We start from the raw sequence: 19,926 nt of genomic DNA on the forward strand, positions 1-19,926 counted from the left end.
AGGGCAGCAAATGCTGCTGCAAAGGCAATCATTGTTCTCTGTGACACCAGACGCAATTCCCTGGGGGCAGTCTAGAGTATGAAGTCAATCCTACAAGATGGGAGGTGTCCTGTCTTGGTAGACTGGGTCTAGATTGTATAAACTTGTATGTTTTGTTTCTGTTTGATTTTTGGTACTGAGGGTCTCCCACTTTCTAGGTAGGCGTTCTACCCCTTGAGCCATGCCCTCAGCCCCAATTTATGATATTTTTCTTTTGTCTCCCACAACCACTGCAGTTGTTGTTCTTGGAAAGAAATTCAGAGATTATCTCATATGATTCTAATCTGAAGAAAAAAGTCCTAATAAGAGCTATAGAACCAGTATTTATGTGTATGGGAAATATACTGTTATTACATATGAAGTGTATTAACAGCACACACATGGTTAATAATTACATGTTATTATTAGGCAACACTTATCCTAAAGCAGTTAGAAAAGGCTTGTTTATAGGCCTGTTTCAGAGAGTTGTTCACAATAGTGAAAAAATGCAAACTGAGATGTCCAACCATAAAAGATTATTTTTAAGATAAGGCATATCCATACTGAAGAATAAAAACATTTTTATAAATACAAGTTTATGTTCACTGCTTATTTGTATGTGTCACAAAGCAGCATTTACAATCCCATTTTTGTGGGGGAAATTTTAGTGTGTTTGTCTTTATACCTTTTTTATGCAAGAACCTATCTTTGGAAGAACAGGGAAACATTAATGGGTTATCTCTGTGTGGTAGGATTAGAATTTGATTTTCTCTGCTTACCTGACTCACATATTAAGATAAGCAGCCATCTTTGTTTTCTTTTGTCTTCATTAAGTGCAGAACGTTTGGGCTGACTGCCTTTCATTTTTTTCCTCCCATTCCTGGTCTTGCCATTTACAGATGAAGAGATTGGCCCACTTTCCCAGGTTCAGTCCCCCGCCCCAAGGGGTTCCCCTGTGTAGCCCAGGCTGCCCTCAAATTCATAATCCTCCTGCCTCAGTTTCTCAAACAGCTGGGATTACTGGCATGTGCCATATCCAGCTTCAGATTTAGTTTCTTGAGCTCACCTGCTGTTACCCTAAACACTTTTGAGAATCGTGGGATGGTCCAGCTAAGTGGTTAAACTCACCTCTTTGAGCTCTGAGGCTTTCTTGCCCACTTCTGGTGCTATTTTCCCCAATCTGCTGAGTTAACATTTATACTAAAATGCCTGAAATCAAACAGTAGCAAGCTTATCTTCACTCTTTTGCACTGACCTTCTTAGCTAACCCTCAAGTAATTTAACCCATGTCCTAATGTTCCAATTAAAATCACATCAAATAAGTGAAATTGGATTTTCTTGGCATTTAGTGAGTTTTCCTTACCTAAGTGGCTCTAAGTGTGTTTGCATCTTACATGGCACAGTCAGGCCTCTGAGGAAAAAGCAGTCTATTAAATGGCATTTTCATTCACTGAACTAGGATTTATGAGCACCGACTACCAGGACAGCATGTTGTTCTGGCCACCTGCTTCCCATCACCAAACCACATGTGATGCAGATGCAGATGGGAGTCTCAGATACTACATGTATGAGGCAAGGTTCTAGGAGCTCCAGTGACCAACCCTATGACAACAACAGACTGCCATCAATAAGCTTCTAATCTGAACAGAGGTAAACGAGTACAAGCAGCCACTCTAATAGAGGGCAGAATTTAAGTACCCTAAAAGTATAAAATGAAAGCACACAAACACACACCCATTTTTTATTCCACTGGAGGGACTGATAATATTGTGAAGAAGGTGGCAGCAAACTAGGACCCTTTTTAGGATCCAGAATTTGAGGCTAGCCTGGGCTATGAAGTGAGATCCTGTCTCACAAAAGCAAAGACAAACAACTTCCCTCCCCACCAAAGAAAACACAACATACTTTAAAAGACAATGAAGTGAAAGAGCAAGTCATAATTCTAAATGATGTCTCATTCATCCATTTAAGTGATACTACACCATCAAAGGACAACAGCAAAACGCACTGGAAAATACACATCTAATAATAATATAGTTATAATTATAACCTCTGTATCTTTACATGCCTTTGTAAAAATTCTTTCCCTTATCTTCAAATTCAATCTAAAAATAATTGTACATCACACTTTTCTTTGAAAGAGGGGTTTAAACCATTGTTTGGTATCTAACCAAAGACTCTCATATTAAAATAACATAAAAATTCAATGTAAGCAAAACTTAACAGGTTTTCACTTTCATTTTCTTCTGATATCTTCAAAAGAATGCTGTATACCCATTTTTCGGACAAAAGAGGCCAATATAATAAGATTGGGAGAGAGTTAAAGAGGGGAAAAGCATGCAACGAGAAGAAGGAAAACAGCTGAGAATGGAAAACTCCCCAGGTCTCCAGAGAAGCAGATGAGGGGACTGTATAAGCCAGAAAATGCCACCTGCCTGTTATCATGCTTAGAAAGGTGCTACCTTTGAAAGTGACTGAATTTAAGTGCAGTGTGGCACTGCAGAAAATGGCATCAAAGGTTGGACTATAAATCTTTCTTATTCTCAAGTCACTGGACATTTAAGAGCAGAGATATTGATGGGCTCTTTCCTTCCTCTTTTTCCTCCTTGTAACAGATGTATGATTCATGGATTGTCCTTTAGTGGTCTCCATTTTCATCTTATTACTTTTTCTTTGCTTCTGCTTTCTGACAGCTCTGAAAAACAAGGTTCTAAATTATTTTGTAGAATGGGCATGGTGAATTATGTAATTATGTTGAAGTTTAATTAACCAGCTAACCAAAAGAAAATAGAAGAAGGGAAAGAATTTGCTGTATTGTAAACATAAATCTCCAGTATCCTGACCATAACAAGGAAATAGTAAGAGGCGTGATCAAGCAAAGTGTCTCAAAAAAGATATTTTCTTTAAAAGATGGGTACTACAGATTTAGAACAAGCTATTCAGGACAAACCCATCACAGAGGTAAGCAGCCACACCAATGAGTATGTTTTCAGCTTTGTTTTTTTGGTACACCCAATACTGCTTGGCTCAGCATTTTGATCTCCAAACCCCTAAATTATATTTTTTAGGAAAGGGATTAACACATGTAGCAATTTGCAGGGTAGAAAAATGAATGGCACAATGGAACAGTAACTACACTTGTGAGGGCCCACTTTATAAACCCTGCAGCTAATTTTCCTTCTCTCCATAGATCTAAAGGTCCTGACAAGTGCCTCATGGGATGTCCACCTCTGGAGGCTGGAACTGGGCCTCTAAAACCATACCACACCAGACAAAAGAGCTCCTTAGTTTCTGGTGTCCTCAGGTAGTCTGTGGCTGGGAAAGATTACCAGTCCATTTGTTACCTCTCCAAGCTGGCAGGATAATGTCATTATCCTATCAAGAACCAAGCTAGGGGCTGTGCCATCAGCACTGGTGCACCTGAAAACTTTCCTGTCATAATTCACATCAAGCTGGGCCTTTCTTGGTCTTCCTAGGATAAAACCTGGAAACAGAGCTTCACTAACAGAATATAATCCCCTAATGGGTTAAATTTAGGCCTTTTTGTTCACTCAGCATAGTATGTGTCAGGTGTCAGGAATGGAAATAATCTTTGGCTCCAAAGAGCTAAAGAGTGAGCAAGGCAGATGTCATTTTTCCCTCAACATTTTTTAAGTGAAGAAATAAGAGGGTCTGAGGTCACTCTGACCACTAAGGGCAGAGCCAACCTGATTCCAGGGCCTGTGCTCTAAGTGACCTTGACAGTGGCACAGTGACTACTGGACTCTAAAGTACTCAGGTAGGGAACACGCTAACCATAGAGTAATCACTTAGTAAATGGTTGCTACTGTAGTTTCACATGACCGCTATGCAGAGCTGTGCTTAACTTTGTGTTTTCCTGTGCTTAGATTTTGCACCATGGACTGGGATGCCTTATCAGCTCCAAATCAAACTCATCTTTATACTGTTTTGTGCATGTTATATAAATCTCTTCTTTCCCCCATCCATTTCTTTAATGTAGGATAATTTCCTGGTAAGTAATGATTTAGCAAATTTAATGAAGTAAACTATAATCTCTAACAGCAAAGTCAATGAAGCCATATGTCCCAGTATACAAAATTTAAATTTCTCTTTGGTTCATCCATTCAGAAGCAGGGCTAAAAAATGAACCTGATTTCACTAGAGGATTCAGTAAGCAAAAACAGAAGGAAAACATTTTAAAATATCCATTTGTTAATGTGAATAGACCAAAAATTTCCAAAGATAGTCTTTGATATGTGATGAACTAATTGAGTATAAATCAATTAACTTTTTTTTGTCTTAAAATTAAATTGACCTAGCAGTTGTCCTCTAAATTATAAGATTTATGTAACTGATAGAATGAACTTTCACCACAAGAGGGAGCCAACATAATTCCAGTTCAAAATGAACATCAAGGAAAAACAAAATAAAGACAGCTGTAAAAAAGCAGAAGCTTGAAAGACTTTATGCCATATATGTGGAAAGGGTCATAAGGATTATTTAATTCTGCCTTATAGATTTCATTATGAAAGTGTTTTGAAAGCAATAACTGTTAAGTTTTGATGTAATACTGTTTAAGAGTTAGCAGGTATAGCACACCGCAAAGGATTTGCCTTGGAACTAAAACTGTTAATAGCTGATAAAGAATGATAACAAATGATTCCCCAATGATAACAGTATGCTACTGCCACAGCTTTTAAGAAGCACTGTTCCCACAGGTCCTAACTCTCAGAACTCTCAGAGCCCAGGGCTGAGCCTGTCACCAAGTCCTGTTTCCACCCGAATCCCACTGTAACGTCCCAGATCAGAAGTGCAACAGGTTGTAGTCTATTCTTGAAAATGTCTGGGGAAAAAATTTTGTAGGAGTCCTACTTCCACCTTGGATTACTTAGTGAAAATTTAATGCCAAGTAAGTTTATAAAAGAGGCCATTTCAATAGTAGGCTGGACCTTGACAGAAATAAATTTTTTTTTTTACCATTGGCCAAAAAATAAAAATAAGGAAACAAATGGAAAAGACTGTTAATAAAATCATGGTTCCTAAAGCATCAGATGCTTCTAATACAAACCTGTTTTCTCATCAAAAGTCATGGGATAGCTCAAAAATTTCACCCTAATCTCAACTTTCACCTCATGTTAAATTTGGCTGTCTGGTAATTTCCAAGTAACAACTATGTAATGTTAGGGTTTGAGTTTTGGGTTTGAACTCAGAGCCTCATGCTTGCTAGGCAGGTGCTCTACTACTTGATCAGCACCCCTAGCCCTTTTTTGCTTTAGTTATTTTTCAGACAGGATCTTGAATTTTTGCCTGGGACTGACCTTGGACCATGAGCATCCCACTTGTTGCCTTCCTTGTAGATGGGATTACAGTCATGTACAACCAAGCCCAGCTTGTTTGTTGAGATGGGGAGGTGTCTCACTAACTTTTTTGCCTGGACTGGTTTCAAACCTTGATCCTCCCTATATTTGCCTCTTAATAGCTGGGACTACAGATGTGAGCCACCACACCTGGCCCAAGTTTAAGACAAAGTATAATATTCAAAGTAGCCCAGTTGAAATAGCAATAGTTTTTCCAAATATGACATTGTCATTGGTGTAACTTTGTTCTGAGTTATAATCAATACCAAATATTGGTGGGAGAAGTAAAACTATCTTAGAAAAATAGTAAAAACTAAATATCTGAAATTAAGGATGTCTAAATATTTTCTTGCAATCTGGTATCTTTTAAAAAAATACAATTTCACAACTGATCTGCTATGGAATTACATGCTACATTTGACCTGAAATGCCTTTTCCACTTTTCTGCAATGCTGTGTTATCTGTCCCTCCAAACTTCACTTAAATATCTCGTAAAGCCTCAACTCTCACCCCAAAGTTACCATCTTGCATGAACCATACCAGATGTAAACTCATTCACTTCCCCCCCATACTTTGGCTGACTTCATGTCTGGCCTATACAGCTGTGAGCTCCCAAAAGCAAGTTCTTTGACTCACCTTCATGTCCCCCCTCCCCTCAATACATGCAAACTACAGAACAGTGAAAGTAACAACCTAGCACTTCTGAATCCTCTGAATGCTGCCTGCTTCTGCAGATTACTCTGTACAAAGCACACCAGGAAATTTTTTTCTAATGAAAAAACCAATTCAACTAACTTGTTAGTGCTGGCAGAGAGGCGGACGTTAGGACAAGTGCTGCGTTTGTGACCTAATTCAGCACACACAAAGCAGCCATCTTTAGGGCCCTCACAGGAATGATCTGGAACAGCACAGTGACTGCAAATGCCACAGTGGATCCAGGCTGAAAAAAAAAATGAAGTTTTAGAAGAAATTCATTTAGTACACATTTTCATTTTATCATTTTTTAAGATAGGATGCATGGGTGTTACTTCAAATATTGCAGCTGGTTTGCATAGCTAGTTTTGACCTGGCTAAAGAGACCAAGGTAAGGAGGTTGGAATCCCACACCAAACATCTAACTTCCTTCTATTACAGTGCAAAGCATTCAGCCTCTCCTAACAAGTCACCTGTTGCAGCCACTGTCACAACAGAGGTGGCTGAGCGGCACAGTGCCCTATAAGATAAGTCAAATGCCACCCTGAAACAGATTAGCAGTCATCCCTCCCTATCAAAGACAGAACATATATGCTGGTAATTGTAAAGACGGAAAGGCAAATAAGTTAATGCAAGGTCTCTATGCTATTTTTCCTTTTATAAATATAATACAAATTCTATTTAGAGGAAGAAAAACCTCAAAAATGTTTTCATAGGATCTCAAACACCCAGCTCAATACTCACAAGGCTTTACACACTTTCTGCAGAGAAAGCAGTGCTTCCATTTCCTGCCATCCTACAAAAACAATTTAAAAATTATACTTAATTTGTTATTAAAAACCAAGTTCCACAATTAAAAATTAAAATGACTTATTAAAACGGGTGTAAATTATTCATTTCATATTCCTCCTTTTCCTGGGCTTCACAATTAAAACTCTGATTTTAATTTCTGCATCTCCACTTAACTCAAAGCCTCCTTGATGGGCTTCAATTTCCTCAGCTGGGTAACTAGGAGATGTGTCGAATGATCTTGAAGATCCCACTCCAGTTCAAGCAACCCAATCCTCACAAAGAAGGACACAAATCAAAGTTTCAAGAGAATTAATGAGTCATAATTTTATGTGTCTATACTACAATCTTTAATGAAATTCATATCTGAGACCTTTTGTAATTGAGAAAGATAGATTATAGGTTTTTACTTGTGTAATTTCAAAATTGTGAAAGGAAACATATCCATACCTAGAAAAGTGTGTGAGACATGTTAAGTTCAATTTAATGAGCATTATAAAGGAAACACTGATGGAAGCACCAGGTCAAGATGCAGAATAACACCCCGCGTGCCCCTTCTCATCACAGCATTCCTCTTTCCCACTAAGTAACACCTATTCTGGGGTTTTTGTTTGTTTTTTTTTTTGATGGACTGGGGTTTGAACTCAGGGCTTTGCATTTGCGGAGCAGGCATTCTATCACTTGAGCTACACCTCCAGTCCATTTTGCCTTGGTTACTTTGGAGATGAGTGTCTTGTGAACTATTTGCCAAGGTGGCCTCGAACTTCAATTCTCCCCATCTCAGCTTCCCAAGGAGCTAGGATTATAGACTTAAGCCAACAGCACCAGGTTACCTATTCTGGCTTTAGTGATGTCATTTCCCTGCTCTTGTTTATTTTTACCACCTATGTGTACATCTCTAAATAATAAAAGTTTGTTTCCTCAATCTAGGATTATAAATATACAGTCAGATGTGATACCATAATTAAAAACCAGTATAGCCAGTAATAAAATTGCATAATTATGAAAAATATACTTACTAATGTTTACATAAGCACAGCTTTTTCTTTGGAGAATAATTTGTACTTAATAGCCAAAATAAACTACACATGCTTTTTCTGACTGGATTCAGTTAAAATAAACAAAGTAACTTTAGAGTCATCCTACCTTCCTAAAAATAAATAGGAAGTTTATTCAGAATTGCCAAAGGTTGGAAGAAACCAAGATGTCCTTCAGGAGGTGAACAGTTAAACTAATCATCTAGATAATGGAATATCATTGACAAGAATGAGCCATGAAGCCATGAAAAGACACCGAGGAACCTTAAATACCTATTACTAAGTGAAAGAAGCCATTCCCAACAGGAGTCAAACATTCTGTACAATTCCAGTCATATGACATTTTGGAAAAGGCAAAACCACAGAAACAGTGAAAAGATCAGAAGCTACCAGAGGTCAGAGGAGAGAGGCGGATGACTAGGAAGAGCACAAAGGGTTTTAGGAGTACAATGAAGCTACTCTGTATGATACTACTGTGTCAGAAGAAGTCATTATACACTCACACAATCCCAAACAATGCACAAGAGCAAGAGTGCATCTGAATGCAAACCCAGACTGTATATTACTGACGCCTCCAAGGAGACCCATCGCCTGCAACAAATGTAAACTCTAAAGGGGAGACTCTAGGACCCAGTGTGGGGGGAGGGCTAGTGAGCATATGGGAAATCTATGTGCCTTCTGCTTAACCTTGCTGCAAATCTAAAGCTATCTTAAAAAATAAAGGCTATTAAGAAAAAAGAATAGGCCCTTGTAGGGACTAACTGTGCCTACCTCATGAGGCTGTTGTGAAAATGAATTCATCCTTGTAAGCTCTTAGGACAGTACGCAGTACATGCTATTACTACATCAGAAGTGATGGAATCTAGTAATTCAATGCCTTATTTGGGGCATCACAATTTTGCCCTTGACATACAAATTTACCACCCTTTTAGTGCCTTATTTGAAACACTCCTAATTTTAGCAGTCATACAATATACCATAGAAATAAATTCAAATAACTGTTGACAACAATGAGAGAATTAAGTACTTTAATAGATGATAATAACTATTAATACAAACAAATGTTAACAAAATAATATTTAAAACCGTAATAAAACTAGTAAGCTAAAATATAACAAATGTAAGTAAAAATGCAATCACATAAGAAAGTTGTACCTTGGATGTGCAAGAATTACAGTGCTCACAGTGTTGATTCTCGAGAGAGACATATCGTTGACACAAAGGGCAAAATCTAAAGGGCAAGAAATGGGAAAGTCAAATGCATGTTTATTGAGACAGAAGAGACAAAACTGAACAAGGGACTTGTTCTAAAAATTGGAGGTAATCAGAATTCAATTCAATATGACAAGATGGAACAAATTTAAAAGCAACAGAAGGACTAAATGATTCAATACCAAGAGCATTTTACCTTTAGGTATCTGAAACTGCCTTTCAGTGACTTTTGAGTTTCAAACTCCTACTATGATCTCACCTGTACCCTTCTTCGGTAGGAAGGACTATTTTGTTGGGTGGAATGTTGGTAAAAATACGCACAGGAGACTGTTTTCGACCTGTCTTTCCATGTTTATAAAGTGCGTGATTATCGTAATCAACCTACAAAGTAAAAAGAAAATGTACTCAAGTAAGTCACCATTTACTAAGCTTTTTTATCCAATAAGCACACACGCCAATGTCAAGATACAGGCTAAGTCAAAGTATTTCATAAGAAATTCTTAAAAGCAGGAGTGCACTTTATCTATCTATCTATTTATTTATTTTTGTGGTACTGGAGTTTGAACTCAGGGTCTCACGCTTGCTAGGCAGGTGCTCTTACAGCTTGAGCCACTCCAAAACCCCAGGAGTGTGCTGACTGACAGCCTCAGAGAGGTCTCTACGGCGGTGAAATTTCATTATAAAAAAACGTAAGATTTGCTATGACACATTCATGCCTCTACTATTAAAGGAACAACTCTAATCATTCTTCCAATCAAACAGACTTTATTAATTATAAGAAAGTCTTACATAACTAAGGATTTGCTTTTGAGATTAAAAACAATGCCTTTGAGGGCCTGGGCTTCCCCTTTTAAAAGGATGTCAAGTTCACTGTTTGCAGGTTTCAGCTCTCCAGGTCAAAGTGCAGCCTCAGTTTGGCTCTCCACTCACTGTCCTCTCATGTTCAGGCAGGGCATAGGTGTAGGGGTCAGACACTGGCCCTGCCACTTACTTGTTTTGTGACTTAGGCAACTTTTTTTAATCTATAAAAGGAGGTTACTACTGAGGCCATGGCTCAAGTGATAGAGTGCCTGCTTAGGAAGAGCAAGGCACTGAGTTCAAACCCAGTACCACTAAAAGCAGGTTACTGATTCTGACCGTCACACTGCCTATATGTGAAACAATTAGAACAGGCCCCGCCTGGGACAGAGATGAGGACAGGGGCTCTCCACTGTACTTGCTGTCCCCACAATGACTTCTAGTCACGGGCTCTCCTCAATACCCCTCATTCCACTTCTCATTTCAGCAGATTATCTTGAAAGGAGACAAGGCTAACAAGCATGGTTTTTCTTTTATTTTCTTTCCTTGAGAAATGATCTCACTATGTAGCCCAGGCTGGCCTCATGATCCTCCTGTCTCAGCCTCTCAAGTGCTGGGATTGCAGGGGCACACCACCATGCCTGGCCCAGCATGATTTCTGTTAACTTCTGGATCCCATCTTCTCCAACCTGTTATCTACACACATTCTCAATTTGATTTAGGTCTCCTGTGAATACACCTGACCCCTAAATTCATCTTTCTTTAGAGCTTCTCAAAGTGGATCAGCGAAATCAACATCACTGGGTTCTTGTTAGAAATACAAATTCTTACCCCACTTAGAACCTAATAAATCAGCCCTCCTGGCACACTCAACTTTGAGAACCACTGTTTCAGATTATCCTCAGGAATACTACGAGTTTTATAAGCTCAAGTACCGGTGGATCCCAACTTTCAAGTAAGGTATAGTGAATGGTTCCAATTCTGAACAAGAATGCACTTAGGATCTTACAACAGAACTGATTTGCAAGCTATTTGCTAAGCAAACCACAAAAACGTAAGGAACCAATGACAAAAGAGAGAGACCTCTGATGGCAGATTCCTAGCTCTCTAAGGCCCTTCTAGTTTGCAAATGCCTACCAGGTTTACAGGTGAACTTTCCGGAAGGCTATTAATAAACTTCAGCAGTGGGAAAAATTAAGTACAAGATGAGGACAACCAAGGGACAATGTGAATCCCACCCCTCCCCAGAGGTTTCCAGCTGACTGCCAGCAGGGTGCGCCCACGGTCTAGCCTGACTGTGAAGCCAGTGCAAACGTGCAGTACCTGACAAGGAAAAGTACCAGGTTAGATCTCGTTTGCAGCCCTGTGCTCAGTCACCACATCTTAAGAGAGCCATTGGTAAACCAGCTCATTTCTACTGAAAATAACAGGCAATGAACAGGATTTATAGTTTAACAAATTTGGGGTGTTTGTTCAGAAAAGAGAAGACTGGGAGGAACCCACCACTATTTTATAACTGGAGGGGTGTCATATGGAATAGAAAAATTAGACTTATCCTTTATTGCCTCAGAGAACAGAACTAGGACCAATGGTTAGAAGTTAATGGGGAGCATATTTTATCTCAATATGAGAAAATTTTCTAACGATTAGAGCTATTAAATAAATTGAGTTGCCTTGTAAGACTGTAGGACTCTGCTCAGTGAAAGCATTCAAGTGCAGCTAGATGACTGCCTGTCATGAATTTAGCAGGGAGGATTATTACACTGGGAAGTCGGCCCAGGTTACCTCCATGTTTCCTTCCAACTTTTAGAACCCTATGAATATATGTTACCTATTAGAGCTAAGACACAAAAATAGATTTTACTTCAAAATCACCTGCAAATAGTACCTTAAGTAGTTTTATTTTAAAGTGATTTAAATTCACAATTTCCCCCTAATATACTTCTTTGTGTATTCAAATACATGGTACCTTATCAAATTCAACAAAGACATTTTGAACATAAAGTTTTAAGTGTCATAAGGGAAAAAAATCTTCCCAAAAAAAATCTTATGAAGATTTTCAAATGTTAGAAAACAATATTGTAGAAAGATTTCTGGTACATGGAATATTCTGTACAATGTAACAGATAACAGATGGAAAAGAAGGGGATAAAAAAGCACAATTTCTTTATGGTTACCCAAAGAGTCAGAGAATGTATGTGTCAGGAAGGTGGCTGATTGCTTGATTTTGCATAACCTAATTGAGATTATTATTATTTTTAAATGCGGGTTTGTTGTGCTAATTAACTATAAACATATGGTATGTAAAATGCATGCTGCTAGAGTAAATGAATGTACCTCTAACATATATCCATATTTCATAGCTTCATCCACACAAATAAACCTCCTGTGGAAGTGCAGTAAAGCAAACACAATTTTGCAAATTGCATATCACTGGTGATACACCATCTTCCCATCATTATCCCTGACATTTCGCTCACAATGAAGATGAGAGGCATTTTCAAATACAAAATTTCTCCCACGGAACTGATTAATGTGATGAAGTGCTGTATAGAAATGAGGGAAAGCACAAAATCTCTGCAATTCCGAACTTTTAATTTGATTCATGCACAAATGTCTTCCGTAACATGAGAGTGAAACAAGTTACAGGGAGGACCAAGACATTCAAGTCAGTAAGTGCTTGTTTTGTACCTACTGTGTCCCAGTATCATGGCAGGACTCAAGAGTTAAACAAGACAGAGGACCAGCATTCCCACACCTCCCTGAGGACTGTGCTCTATTTAGTTCCAGTGTTAATTTCACAAAGGTCCCAAGGGCCCTTTTTGGCTCCACCGACCAACTCCCATCATAGCAGTGAGTCCTTCAATCATAGTTCCCACGTCCTAAGTAACCTGATTTAAAATTCCACATCCACAAAGTAGTTATCAGTTAACATTGAGTTTCAAGAATTGTGGAATAATTTCCCAGATTTCTGACAAACTATCTTCTTTTTCAACTGTAAAACTAAGCTTGAAAAGGTTTCATATACAGGATGATTTTTTAAAAGGATAGCTTTGACAAAAGCAAAGAGCTCTACTTTTTTTTTGAGCCAAAAATTTTATATGTTCATTTCTTGCATATGAAGTACTCTTCAATGATATCCTTGGCCTGAGATTCTTTGCCATAGTCCTTACTTTTAGTGCTCCAGACAAATGTCCCATGTTAAGAAGAAAGATGTTCAAAGTAGAAGTGAGGCCACGTAATTCAGACACGGTAACTGTAACACATGAACCCCACCCTACACTACCCCTGTGGCAGACATCTCTGATCAATCACTTGGTATTCGCAACAAATTCGGTAGAAATCATTACCAATTTCTTAGCCCTTTTCCCACCAATACAATGAATTGTAAAGTTATTCCCAATAAACTTGGGCTGGCAACAGTTCACCGAAGCGATAACGCCACTATTTCTAAAAGTTCCTTCCTAGATACATAGGCTGCTAAGGCAAGTGACGTGTAGTGGTTGCTCCACATTAACCTTTCATGTACTGTGTTAAAGGCTTTTCTTCTTTTGCCCCTCACTATTTTTTATTAGCATATAGCAGTTATACAGGGGATACACTGTGATACTTACACATGTGCTTACAATATATCTTAGCTAGATTTACCCCCTCCATTGTTCTTGCTCTTCCCTCCTCCCCCTTCTTAGAACAATTTCAGCAGGTTTCATTCTATTTTCATCTATGGATATAAAAATACATCGACCATATTCACTCTCATTCACCCTTTCCTTATGCCCACCTCCCTCCCACTGGTACCCAGCCCCAGAAAAGATCTGTTTTTCCCTTCTGCCCTTCATTTGTTTAAGTACTGATAGCCTAAGAAGGTTTCACCTTAGTACTTCAGGCCTGTACATATCATGCTTTAACCAAATTAATCCCTCATTACTTACTCTTTCTTTATCATCATGCTCCCCTAAGATTCAGCTGAGAGAAGATAACTCAAAATTGTCTTCTATGATTAAAAATATGAAAAAAAGTGTTTTCAATACTGAATGAAAATATTTGATCCCCAGCACTGAAAAAAAAAGCATGGAAATGAATACTTGCAAATTGTGATATTTGGTTTTTGGGGATAAAATCACAGGTAAGGTCTCTCCTTGGTCCCCTTGGTAACACTGTTTCTTTCAGAACTTCAAAATAATTTGGTGTATAACTTTAAGAGTAAACAGATCAGAATTGGTAGCTTGCAACAACTAGTGAAGACATTTACAATTCTAGGGCTGAAAAAACCCTACAGAAGGGCTAATCAATTACTCAGAAAATTCTAATAGAAAAATGCCGTTACAAAATGAGGAAATAGTACCTACTTGTGACGACACAGTGATGGTGACATCTGGGCTGACATTAGAACTCAAGGAAACAAATAACTGAAGGACAGGGTGGGGCTTTTGTGGATTGTAGCCTCTCTTTTCATCTAAGGTATATGGAAAACACCACAGGCAGTACGGGAAGGAGGAGAAGGCTCACTCACATGCCTCCTCTTGGGTAAGCACACTCACACTCACACACCCAGAGCTTTCTCTGCCTCCACGGACACCCCACAGCACAAGGCACACCTCTCTTTACAGCTCAGTCATCCTCTGGGTGACACACAAGAGTACATGAGCATTCTACCAACCAGAAAGGGAAAGGAACTTCCTGCAGTCTCTGAACAGAGAAAACCCAAGTTTGTAACAATGGTCCCGGAGCTGCAAAATCTTCTGGTGATGATGAAGAGTTCAGAGTCAGCTGGAAGCCTGGGCAAATCTTTTCTCTTGGGGCTGTACACTCTGGTTTTATTTTAGTAGCTTCTTTTGGTATTCAATAATCTATATTTTTTTAAAAACACCCTATCTATTAGACATTTATGCACCATGGAACTAGGCTACATATGGTATAATTTTAGTAGTTAATACAACTCAAAGTTTTTAATTTACTAAAGTCAAAGGATAGCCTGATCAGAATATTTAAGCAGAACATCCATTCCCCAGCAATGCCAGAAAACAGAGTATCACTATACCTGGTAATCCAGCATGCAGAAGCCTGGAAAAAACTGACAAATGCGGGACTCAAAAAAATAAGGGAAAATCCAGAAAATGGGCAGTTCTTTGTGACTGTTATCTAATATCAAAAGAAAGAGAGAGAGAAAGAAAATAAGAACATATTAATGAAAAAATAAAGCAACTATAATTGAAAACTTTCTGTAGAAGTTTCTGGAAGAAACATCAATTCTTAGTACATTTACCTCACACAAAAAGAGAATGCTCGCTACAGTGACACTTCAATTTGACCTTTCCCAAAGGTCAATGGGAAATCTGTATCTCTAAAATGAAACACTGACTTTTACACTCTGATTAGTGTTCTTAAGAGCAGTAAATAAGCAAAATACTTAACAGTATGTTTTAGATTTCATTTGCATTGTGTCCCTAAAGCACACAAACACCTATGTGGAACAATTAACCGTGAAGCCTGATCACACAACTCACAAGGTTGAAGCTGTATCTAAACAAAAAATGTACTGGCTAATTAGACAATTATATAAAGCACTTTGAAGTGTTAAGCTTAACCACAATCCCTACCAAAATCAAATATTTTACCTACAAGCCATCTAAAAAACCTTGAAATGAGTAATTCCCCCAATACATCAACCCACCTCTGGGTCTGGAATCTGTGTATCACTGACCATCACTACAAGCACACTGGATGCCTGACCTTCACACAAATCCTGGCAAAGTTCAGCGCTCTGGGCCTGAGCTGGGTATCCTCCTGGGGTTCTGGGTAAACACTTTAGGAACGGGGGAATATAAGGACCTTCGGGCAGAAATATGTGTATGCTGCTCATTAATCTATTCCTAGTACCTAAACAGTATGAGCACATAGTAACCACTCAGTAAATATTTATTGAACAAATAACAACAGTGTACTGCTATTCTTCATTATGTCCCACATTCCCTACCAAAATCAAATATTTTATCTACAAGCCATCTAAAAAACCTGATTAGCATAATACAAAGTGTTCTGTGATAATGAAGTTTTGCCCCACCCTTCAACAAACTTGTGTTTGAAAAGAGAAGAGCCTGCCACGCATACGTTGTCTCAGTGCTGTAACAGGAAGGCACATGCATATATGCTTATTCTGTAGTAAGTAAAAAATTACACACCTTGGCTTTGACCTTCCTTCCACATAGCAATTAACTTCTTGAATGTGATAGCCAGAGGCTCAACCAAGCCACCAAAAGGGGGATCTGTCACCATAATGACTCTTTCACCTTTATCTTCCTGTAAGAACGCTCTGCACACCTCAAGGGCAGCCTGGAACAAATAAAAACTCATTGCTAAATTAGGACCAGAGAGAGGCACTCGTCCTACTTTGAGGAGAATGCATTAGACTTACTCCACACTTAATACTGGAAAAGTCCGAGTCATCTGCCACTGCAGAGTCTTGCAGTGACATCTCAAAGCCACTCTTAAGCCTCTTGTGTCAGATTTTATCTTTGGGTTCCTTGATAAGCAGGTTTCTTGAATTGCAAATTCAAACACCATCACTATCAGTCAACTACACATTTCATATGGTTAAATTAAAATACTAAATTTAGTGACCTAAAAGAAACTCATTACTCATGAAAACAACCTAAACTGTTCAGTTCAATGCAACAAACAGGAGCAGGGACAGTGCTAAACCCTTGGGACTCAAAGAGGAATAAGACACATTTTTTTTTCATATCTGGTTCGTACACCACCACAAATTCAGTATAATAACAGCCACAAATTACCAGTTAAGCACACACATATTTTTTGTTTCTTTGCTTTGTTTTGAGACAGTCTCTCACTATATTGCTCAGGCTAACCTGGAACTTACTAACTAGTCCAGGCTGGCCTCAAACATATCATTCTTCTGCCTCCACTTCCCAAGTGCTGGGATTACAGGCGTGTGCCCTCACACCTGGAAATGCACATTTTTGAGTATTAGGTAAATGTTAGACATATTTGAACTGGAACAGTAAATAAACAAAAGTTCACATTTGGCAAAGCTTATCCAGTCCATGAAAACACTATGCTACTAATACATTTTCCCAACAGGCTGATATAAATATTTTTAGTAAATTTTATAGTTAACATTTAGTAGGATGTTATCTTTTTTGTTTCAGGTGAAGTTAATGGGACATACTTCTATCAGAGTATCTCCAGTCCACTGACTTTGAAGTAGTCTTCAAGTTCTCATCTGCAAAAGTTAATCTATACCTTCAGTATACAAAAGGCACAAGATTTAAAGTTTATGGAATCTTAAACTTTAATAAGCCTATATGTACTTTATAATGAAATATACACTGTTCTAACACTAAGTCAATTTAGAAAACCCAACTAATGAGAAGGAAAAGTACGCCCTCCCAGCTCTTCCTCCCTCGGAAAAGTCCATACTAACCCAGGTTCGACTCCTGTGGCAGAGGGAACAAGTGTCAAAGCAGCACCTCTGCTGCCTGGCCCTTCCTCATCCTGCTTCCTCTGTGAAAAAGGATTCGAGGCACAAATGGTGACTGACTTGGAAACTCTTCAAGTTCCTTAGAGTAAAAAGTAGTAGAAAAAAGACAGTATATGAACTAACACTGCCCAAGCTCCTCGCTTGATTTAAAAAGCAGTATAGAGTATTTTTGCCAGGTGTGACTCAATGGCATGACTTGCTGAGGGTCCTAGTGTTGCCACCTGTGGGAAACAGAAGCTTGCTTGTGCCACCAATGTTTAGCACAACTTCACTCTTCCCTTCGCCTCATCCTATGAGCCATCCTCTGTACTTACTTGAGCCACTTTCATCACCCACAAGACTAAGTGGTAAATTCCAGAGGTGGGAACTCGAATTATCCAAAGCACCCCACGCAGCCCATGGACACCGGGCCGATGCTGAGAGACTGATCAGCATGTGAAAAATCTCCACTGAAAAACCTGACTGGAGGAATGGGCAGAACAAGAGTAGGAGGATGGAGAAGTCGGCAGTCCTCTGCAGATCAGCCTTGAGTGCTACAGGCTATGCAGATGCCGCTGCTGAACAAAAAGGAAAGCCGCACTGGACCGCTGTTTTCCTTAGGCAGCTCAGGTGGGCTCACCCTCAGAAGCTTACTCTACCTGTATGCTAAAGACTTAGTCTAAGACAGCCTGTAAACTCTCACTAGGAAATGACTGGATTTCCTACAAAAAGCTGACATGTTACTTTTGAAAAGTGTATGCAATCAATAGTGAACAGGTATTTGAATGTAACTTTACCTTATTTTGTCTTTATTAGTAAAGTAAGAAGCAGGAATGGTTTGATATTACAAATGAACAACAAAAACCCTACTCCACTAATGCAGCACTAAGCAGTGGTGACAGAACCTGTTCAGCTCATCACCATGTGCGGCCATGCTGGACCCCCCAGGTCCATGCCCCACAGCCCCAGACTTCACTTCCAAACCTCCCTGCCCTCTATTCCAAAGGATAAAATACAAAGACAGGCCCAGGACCAAGTCAGCACTGGCTTCTCCCCAGTAAACCTGTGACAAGTCTTTCCTCCCCATGGGGCAATGCATACAGAACCTACTTCCTACCTTTTTTTTCCCAGAGCATCATCCCAGCTGAGAAGTCTCTCATCATCCAATGAAAGTGATTCCCATCTCCCTGCTCTCCTCCACACTCCTCTAATCAGTTCTTAAACCTAGTGATGACCAACCACATAAACTCTTTGGGAAACCAGTGAAATACATCTAATTCTAACTGCTGTTGATTTCAATATTTGGCTTTAGGGGCTACCATGGCTGAGAAATATACATCCCAAAGATGAACTGATTCAAATGGAAGATGGGCTCCCAATCAAAAATTTAGTATTTGTTTTCCTTTCCTGAATGTTCACTTTTTTAGTCTTGTTGAGTTTTCATGCTGTTACTACCTAACATCTCAGAACACAGTATCTAGCTAAACATGGTTCACAATTTTTAAAAATTGATTTACATGCATATGTCTCTGGGCATCTTCCAAGCTGTCTTCAGGATAACTTCCAAATATTTTTGGCCAACCGCCTGTCAGATGGAATTATTACAGATTTTGTTTTGTAAAAAAAAATCTAATAAACTCAAACTAGGAACAGAAATACTAGTTCTGCTAAGTTGTTTATTCTCAGTGACTTATTAACATCACACCAAAAGAAGCTTTTTCCAAGCTACTGTCCTTTTTTTTTTTAAGACCATATATATAGGTAGTGCTTTAGTTAGGGTCTCACACTTTTGCCCTAACCAGCAGATGGTGATCATTCTACCTCTGCCTCCTACATAGCTGGAACCACAGGTGTGTACCACCACACCCAGCCCAAAACTTCCTCATACATCCCCGCCCCCATTCATGTATTTAATTATAATAGTAAATCTATAAAAGAGACCTTAACCTTGTCAGAGGGTCAGGCGAAGCTGGAGGAAGTGACTTGGAACAGATATCTGAAAGCTAAGAAGCTATCAAGGCAAAGAAGCCAGGGAGAATAGCCCAGGCAAAGGCCCTGTGGTAGAAAGCCATTGGAGCAGTTGTAGGTACAAGCCATGAGCCTTGAGCACAAACAGGGAACAGAGAGGAAGGCAGTAGAGGTAATAGGGATCAGACCACACAGAGTCTCATGGGCCTTGCTAAGAAAGGCCTGAGTTCAATCCCAGTACTGGAAGCCAAAGATGAATTTGGTTTAGGGATGCAGCTCAAGTGGTATAGCATTTGCCTAGTAAGCACAAGGCCCTGAGATCAAACCCTCGTACTGGAAGGAAAAAAAGGCCAGACATGGTGGCTCAAGCTTGTAATCTTAGCTACTCAAGAGGCAGAAGGCAGAGATGAGGATTAAGGTTTGAGGCCAGCCCAGGCAAAAAGTTCACAAGAACCCATCTCAACCAATGGCTGGGCACAGTAACTCGCATCTGTCATCCCAGCTATTACGGGAAGTGCAAGTAGAAGGACCAAGGTCCAGGCTGGGCTGGGCATAAGGTAAGGCCCTATTCCAA

The 19,926-nt window shown here is 39.2% G+C and overlaps 1 protein-coding gene across 2 annotated transcripts in view; it reads right to left on the minus strand.

Moving 5' to 3' along the window:
* Nucleotides 1-582: 582 nt before the first annotated feature.
* Nucleotides 583-19,926, minus strand: part of Zcchc4 (zinc finger CCHC-type containing 4) — a 42,953-nt gene continuing 23,609 nt past the window's right edge. For both annotated transcript variants that reach the window (XM_074042514.1, XM_020157993.2), the window contains 7 exons: nucleotides 16,087-16,237; nucleotides 14,946-15,046; nucleotides 9,366-9,487; nucleotides 9,050-9,125; nucleotides 6,813-6,864; nucleotides 6,171-6,315; nucleotides 583-2,713 (listed from right to left, as the gene is read on the minus strand). In XM_074042514.1, the coding sequence (XP_073898615.1) occupies nucleotides 2,578-2,713; nucleotides 6,171-6,315; nucleotides 6,813-6,864; nucleotides 9,050-9,125; nucleotides 9,366-9,487; nucleotides 14,946-15,046; nucleotides 16,087-16,237 (783 nt within the window). In that variant the 3' untranslated portion in view covers nucleotides 583-2,577. The remainder of the gene's footprint in view (nucleotides 2,714-6,170; nucleotides 6,316-6,812; nucleotides 6,865-9,049; nucleotides 9,126-9,365; nucleotides 9,488-14,945; nucleotides 15,047-16,086; nucleotides 16,238-19,926) is intronic.

The sequence above is a fragment of the Castor canadensis genome, chromosome 9 (assembly GCF_047511655.1).
Source record: "Castor canadensis chromosome 9, mCasCan1.hap1v2, whole genome shotgun sequence".
Lineage (NCBI taxonomy): Eukaryota > Metazoa > Chordata > Mammalia > Rodentia > Castoridae > Castor > Castor canadensis.